Consider the following 7523-nt stretch of genomic DNA (forward strand, 5'->3'; position numbering starts at 1 on the left):
TCTCCCACTGTGTCTGTTGTTTTTTTGTGTCCCAATCTGTGTCCCATGTTTTAGCAGTACTGGGAAGGAGATATCAGAGCTCTCTGCAGAATTGCAGCTGTTGTGGCTGCCTGACTAATGTGCTAGTTAAGTAGAAACACTAAATGGCTCGCACAGTGCAACAGATAAACTGAGGAGAGATAAAAAACTCTCTCCTCTGAGTGCATGTCCGTTCCATTTGTAGAGATTATTCAAATTCAAGTGTATTGACCTTTTTTTATTGTGAGAGATGGTATGCAGCAGGCCTATCTGTGAAAACTGAGGCTAGCATAAAAGAGTTGACACTCGATTAAATGTATTTTGGTGGTTATGTTTGCTTTTATTGAACTGAAAGAATACCCAACCAAATCCCTTCTCATGGTACACATTTAGCCATGAGACATTTTAATTTGTTTTACTCCTGGCTTGTACAGTACCTTTATAGAGGCTACTTTCTACAGTACATTATTGACCACATTTTGTTTTATTTCATACACTATTACAGCATTTGGACTCACAGAATAATATTTACAGTTCAACACTATTGAAAACAAACACAGTATCTTCACGTAAGCGACAGTTATAAACATTTAAGAAATGTTAATATATTGTACAAGCCGTTATTTATAGTACAAACTGTTATTAAAACTGTTACATCAAATGCTAAACTGGTGGACGCTACCTCTAATGAATATGTACTGTATACAGCATCGTAGAAGAAACAGCCATAATACATTCAAATTAAAAAAAATGTTTTCAATTTATTCAGATGCTTTACAAAATGCTTTGTATTTGTTCGTAAGCCGAAGTGGGCCACAATGACTTTGTACAGATCTGAAAAGTTGGTGTCACCTTATTAATTGTATACAGCGTTGTACCACAGAAGAAAAAACATTGTATTGTTCAATAATATAGTCCATTATATTATGTGACCATTCAGTTCCAGAGGATACATATGGAATGGAAGCATTTTGGCCAGGGCATCTCCCATGATGCCTCTCTCTGTCTGAATACTGGGGTGTATTCATTAGAGCAAGACTGTAGCAAATAGTTGCAAAACGTTTCGCAACAGAAATCGTTCACTCCTAACGGAAACAAGAGTTTCTATTGGACAAATTCAGGTAGGTCACTCCCCGTGTCATTCTGTTTGCTTCTGTTGGCTTTCATTTGGTTCGTTTGGTTCCTAGTGAATACACCCCTGTGTTGACTAGGTCAGGAATTCCGGGTGGAAGTTGCCTGTAGGAACAGATCTAGGATCGGTTTACCCACCCAAAAATGCTAATCTTATCCATTAGGAGGAAAACGCTAAACTGACCTTAGATCAGTGCCCAGCAGTCAACTGTATCCTATTCCCAGTTAGACGGCGGCTTCGCCCACACTTCCTGTGTGTGAATTCTGGTGTGTGACGGCAGCATGTTCACAAGGTGCGCTGGTGGTCATCTTGTGCCAACGCTGTTCAGGACAGACAGGGAACCAGCAATGAGGGATACTTTCAACTTCAGTTTAAAGGTGATTTCTCATAATACTTTCAACCAAACCTAGGTTCAAATAGCCTTTGAAATACTTTGTTTGAGCCCACCTGGAATTCCAGTTGGGTAGTGTTTGCCCATCTTTTGGGACTATTCTATTGGTTCATGGTGCCAGGCAAGCTCAGTCATGCACAAATGCCATTTGAACCCAGGTCTGCTTTTGACTACATTATAAAGGTAATCGTTTCCATTATAATGGGGCTGTTTGATAAATGACGTTTTATAGCTAGAGCAATTTATTCATTCTTCTCATATGTGAAAGAGGTGGAGTGAGGGGAACACCGGAGAGAAAGGAAGAGGTGTATAAAGAGATGAAGGCCCTGTTGAAAGCATCAATTCTACTCAGTAGCTGATCACCGACTAAGCAGACTGACTGGTCTACAATCATATTAAAACATTATTAAGGATGCAAGGTGATTTGTAGATCAGTCAGTCTACTCAGTTGGGGATCAGAGACTGATGCTCTCAAACACAACCAGAGACTGGCAAGAGTGAAGGGACAGAGAGAGAGAGAGAGAGAGAGAGAGAGAGAGAGAGGAGAGAGAGAGAGAGAGAGGAGAGAGAGAGAGAGGAGAGAGAGAGGAGAGAGAGAGAAGAGAGGGAGAGAGAGAGAAAGAGAGAGAGATAGATATAAAGATTAAGTGAGAGAGAGAGAGAGAGAGAGAGAGAGAGAGAGAGAGAGAGAGAGAGAGCGTAAGGGGACATAGAGATAGTGAGGGGACAGAGAGAGAGAGAGAAAGGGGACAGAGAAAGAGAGAGGGGAAAGAGAGAGAGAACAGAGAGAAGGGGGGCAGAGAGAGAGAGAAACGGAGGGGACAGAGAGTGATGGGGACAGAGAGAGAGAGAGAGTGACGGGGACAGAGAGAGAGAGAGACAGTGAGGGGGACAGAGAGAGGGGGGCAGAGAAAGAGAGAGTGGGGGGCAGAGAGAGAGTCATAGAGGGAGATATAAAAGATAAATAGAAAATAAAATGGAACAGAGTGAGAAAGAACCAGAAAGAAAGAGCAACTGAGAGAGGTAGAGATGTCTAACCAGTACCCAATCTGTCTCTACCCCTTCCTCTTAGCCTGAGAGAGGTAGAGATTTTCTAGCCGGTCCCCAATCTCTCTCTACCCCTTCCCCTTTGCCCCAACCCTCGATATTTGCAGATCTGTATAGTGGAATCAATATGGTGCAAGCATCTATCTATCCAGACCCTAGGGCCAAAGTTAGGGCCAAAGGGGAAGGATATGGAGCATAGTGGGATCTGCTGGTTGACTGTGTACCTGTTTGATGCCACCCTTGGAGGTGCAGAACATGTAGATGACATAGCCTGGCACAAGAACCATGGATGACAGAGACATGACCCAGCCAATCCCCTGTCCCCACGCCGGGTACACGTACTTCCCCAAGGTCAGGGGGGTCATCTCAATGGCACTGAAGGTAAACACTCCCTGCACACACAGAAACATTTACATTAGGTGAGGTAATAGGTGATGTTCCAGGCCAACTACATCGCAGATGTATACCAGATCTCCCAATAATAACCAAATAAAAATAGTCGGCTGGCTAAAACCGGCACTTCTACTGAAACGTTGATTAATGTGCACTGTCCCTGTAAAAATAAATAAACTCAAAAACTAAAAATAAACACCGGCCAGCGAGATAGGACAAGCTGACAAAATGGGACAAGTCAGCATGCACGCCAGATAGGACAAGTTTGACAGCTGGCCAAATAAAACAAGCCGGCCAGATAGGACCATCTCTTGTCCTATCTGGCCAGTCAGGTAAGACAAATCAGCCTGGACAAGTTTGGCCAGCCAGTCAGATAGGATAAGTTGGCCAGACAGCACAAGTCAGTCCGGACAGGTAGGACATGTTCGGCCAGCCGGCCAGATAGCATAAGTTTAGCCAAATAGGTTAAGTTGGGCCAGTTAGTAAGTGATTAACTGAGTAGGGGAGAGAGGTACTCCATCACATAGTCAGAATAACGATAGCAGCCCATAGATATGTCTAGAACATTGATCTTCCCATATTGATACAGCCCTATGGGCCACTGAAAACATACTGCACTACATGCCTTTTCTCACGACTAACTCCTCCACACATTTATTGTGGACAGAGACTGATTGTGAACACTGAGCAGTGGTGTAACTGTCATAGTGTTGTTCTATTCTTGTCCCATTTCTTACTTCAGCAATGCTTCACTTCATATGTCTGGCAGCTTTGTTTTTTGTATTGTTTTGTGTGTGTTTTTGTTTTATACTAAATGGTAAAAGAAAATCCATTAAAATAAAATACACGTATACTGAACAAAAATATAAATGCAACATGTAAAGTGTTGCTCCCATGTTTCATGAGCTGAACGCAGGAACTTTCCATACACACAAAAAGCATATTTCTCTCAAATTTTGTACACAAATTTGTTACATGCCTGTTAGTGAGCATTTCTCCTTTGCCAAGATAATCCATCCACCTGAAAGGTGTGGCATATCAAGATGCTGATTAAACAGCATGATCATTACACAGGTGCACCTTGTGCTGGGGACAATAAAAGGCCACTCTAAAATGTGCAGTTTTGTCACACAACAATGCCACAGATGTCGCAAGTTTTAAGTGAGCGTGCAATTGGCATGCTGGCTGCAGGAATGTCCATCAGAGCTGTTGCTAGAGAATTGAATGGTCATTTCTCTACCAAAGTCATTTTAGGCAGTATGTCCAACCGGCCTCACAACCGCAGACCATGTATATGGCGTTTAGTGGGTGAGCGGTTTGCTGATGTCAACGTTGTGAACAGAGTGCTCCATGGTGGAGGTGGGGTTATGCTATGGGCAGGCATAAGCTACGGACAATGAACACAATTGCATTTTGTCTATGGCAATTTGAATGCACAGAGATACCGTGACGATATCCTGAGGCCCATTGTCATGCCATTCATCACCCGCCATCACCTCATCTTTCAGCATGATAATGCATGGCCCCATGTTGCAAGGATCTGTAATGTATACATTATGCACTATATAGGAAATAGGATGCCATTTGGGACGCAACCAGTGTTTCTGAGATACAGGGTTAAGTATGATTTCCCTGAGGATTTAAACACATTCAAAACCAATGAAAAGCCTGAATGGAAATGGCAGTTACCAGGCAGATTGCTGGAGTGAAGAACTTCCAGCAGAGCTTCCACCAGCCGCAGGGCCGATAGCCGATCATCTCTTCAATGTCCCCATAGAACTTATCAGCTCCTAAGACAGAGCGAGAGAGGAGAGAGAGCATTGAACAAACTACACAAGGTGACGATTTATAGGTTATATGTCAAGACAGCCCAAATGTTATCTGTAGGCTATATCCCAAGTGGGACTGTTGACGTGCTTTTGAGTTAGCTAGGCAGACAGCTGTTGTTGACTTACTCAGTGAAGTGAAAACTTGGATAAGCAACAACTTTTTAAACTAAATTACAACAATACTGAGATCATGCTCATGGGCCTAAACTCCCTCATCAAGAAACTTGGTCAACTTAGCATGACAGGGTTAGTGGAAAATAATAAAGGAAAATATATTTTTAAAAGATATGTACTGTGTAGATATACAGTACCAGTCAAAAGTTTGGACACAAGAAGTCATTGTCTTTATTTTTACAATTTTCTACATTGTAGAATAATAGTGAAGACATCAAAGCTATGAAATAACACATGTAGTAATCAAAAAAGTGTTAAATCAAAATATAATTTTATATTTGAGATTCTTCAAAGTAGAATCTCAAATATAAAGTAGTGTGCAAAGCTGCCTTGATGACAGCTTTGCACACACTTGCTATTCTCTCAACCAGCTTCATGAGGTAGTCACCTGGAATGAATTTCAATTACAGTTATGCCTTGTTACAAGTACATTTGTGGAATTTCGTTCCTTCTTAATAAGTTTGAGCCAATCAGTTGTGTTGTGACAAGGTAGGGGTGGTATACAGAAGATAGCCCTATTTGGTAAAAGACCAAGTCCATATTATGGCAAGAGCAGCTCCAAATTTTTGTATTTTTTATTTCACCTTTATTTAACCAGGTAGGCAAGTTGAGAACAAGTTCTCCTTTACAATTGCGACCTGGCCAAGATAAAGCAAAGCAGTTCGACAACATACAACAACACAGAGTTACACATGGAGTAAAACAAACATACAGTCAATAATACAGTAGAAAAATAAGTCTATATACAATGTGAGCAAATGAGGTGAGATAAGGGAGGTAAAGGCAAAAAGGCCATGGTGGCAAAGTAAATACAATATAGCAAGTAAAACACTGGAATGGTAGATTTGTAGTAGAAGAAAGTGCAAAGTAGAAATAATGGGGTGCAAAGGAGCAAAATAAATAAATAAATACAGTAGGGGAAGAGATAGTTGTTTGGGCTAAATTATAGATGGGCTATGTACAGGTGCAGTGATCTGTGAGCTGCTCTGACAGCTGGTGCTTAAAGCTAGTGAGGGAGATGTGTTTCCAGTTTCAGAGATTTTTGTAGTTCGTTCCAGTCAAATAAGCAAAGACAAATGACAGCCCATCATTACTTTAAGACATGAAGGTCAGTCAATCCAAAAAATATCAAGAACATTGAACGTTTCTTCAAGTGCAGTCACAAAAACCATCAAGCGCTATGATGAAACTGGCTCTCATGAGGACTGCCACAGGAAAGGAAGACCCAGAGTTACCTCTGCTTCAGAGGAAAAATTTGTTAGAGTTAACTGCACCTCAGGATTGCAGCCCAAATAAATGCTTCACAGAGTTCAAGTAACAGACACATCTCAACATCAACTGTTCAGAAGAGACTGCGTGAATCAGGCCTTCATGATTGAATTGCTGCAAAGAAACCACTACTAAAGGACAACAATAATAAGAAGAGACTTGCTTGGGCCAAGAAACACGAGCAATGGACATTAGACTGGTGGAAATCTGTCCTTTGGTCTGATGAGTCCAAATTTTCGATTTTTGTTTCCAACCGCCGTGTCTTTGTGAGACACAGAGTAGGTGAACGGATGATCTCTGAATAAGTGGTTCCCACCGTGAAGCATGGAGGAGGAGGTGTGATGGTGTGGGGGCGCTTTGCTGGTGTCACTGTCAGTGATTTATTCAGAATTCAAGACACACTTATAAAATATATTTTGATTTGTTTCACACTTTTTTGGTTACTACATGATTCCATATGTGTTATTTCATATAAATGTACAGTTGAAGTCGGAAGTTTACTTACACTTAGGTTGGAGTCATTAAAACTCGTTTTTCAACCACTCCACAGATTTCTTGTTAACAAACTATAGGTTTGGCAAGTCGGTTAGGACATCTACTTTGTGCATGACACAAGTAATTTTTCCAACAATTGTTTACAGACAGATTATTTCACTTATAATTCACTGTATCACAATTCCAGTGGGTCAGAAGGTTACATACACTAAGTTGACTATGCCTTTAAACAGCTTGGAAAATTCCAGAAAATGCCATGGCATAAGAAGCTTCTGATAGGCTAATTAACATCTTTTGAGTCAATATGAGGTGTACCTGTGAATGTATTTCAAGGCCTACCTTCAAACTCAGTGCCTCTTTCCTTGGCATCATGGGAAAATCAAAGGAAATCAGCCAAGACCTCAAAAAAAAATTGTAGACCTACACAAGTCTGGTTCATCGTTAGGAGCAATTTCCAAACGCCTGAAGGTACCACGTTAATCTGTACAAGCAATAGTACGCAAGTTTAAACACCATGGGACCATGCACCTGTCATAACACTCAGGAAGGAGACATGTTCTGTCTCCTAGAGATGAACGTACTTTGGTGCGAAAAGTACAAATCAATCCCAGAACAACAGCAAAGGTCCTTGTGAAGATGCTGGAGGAAACAGGTACAAAAGTATCTATATCCACAGTAAAACGAGTCCTATATCGACATAACCTGGAAGGCCGCTCAGCAAGGAAGAAGACACTGTTTCAAAGCCACCGTAAAAAAGCCAGACTATGGTTTCCAA

General features: G+C 41.3%; 1 protein-coding gene across 3 annotated transcripts in view; it reads right to left on the reverse strand.

Moving 5' to 3' along the window:
• Positions 1-337: 337 nt before the first annotated feature.
• Positions 338-7523, reverse strand: part of LOC115180581 (sodium- and chloride-dependent GABA transporter 1) — a 31344-nt gene continuing 24158 nt past the window's right edge. For all 3 annotated transcript variants that reach the window (XM_029742769.1, XM_029742770.1, XM_029742771.1), the window contains 3 exons: positions 4671-4771; positions 2813-2980; positions 338-1470 (listed from right to left, as the gene is read on the reverse strand). In XM_029742769.1, coding sequence (XP_029598629.1) covers positions 1375-1470; positions 2813-2980; positions 4671-4771 — 365 coding nt within the window. In that variant the 3' untranslated portion in view covers positions 338-1374. The remainder of the gene's footprint in view (positions 1471-2812; positions 2981-4670; positions 4772-7523) is intronic.

This window comes from Salmo trutta, chromosome 40 (genome assembly GCF_901001165.1).
Source record: "Salmo trutta chromosome 40, fSalTru1.1, whole genome shotgun sequence".
NCBI classification, from domain to species: Eukaryota; Metazoa; Chordata; class Actinopteri; order Salmoniformes; family Salmonidae; genus Salmo; species Salmo trutta.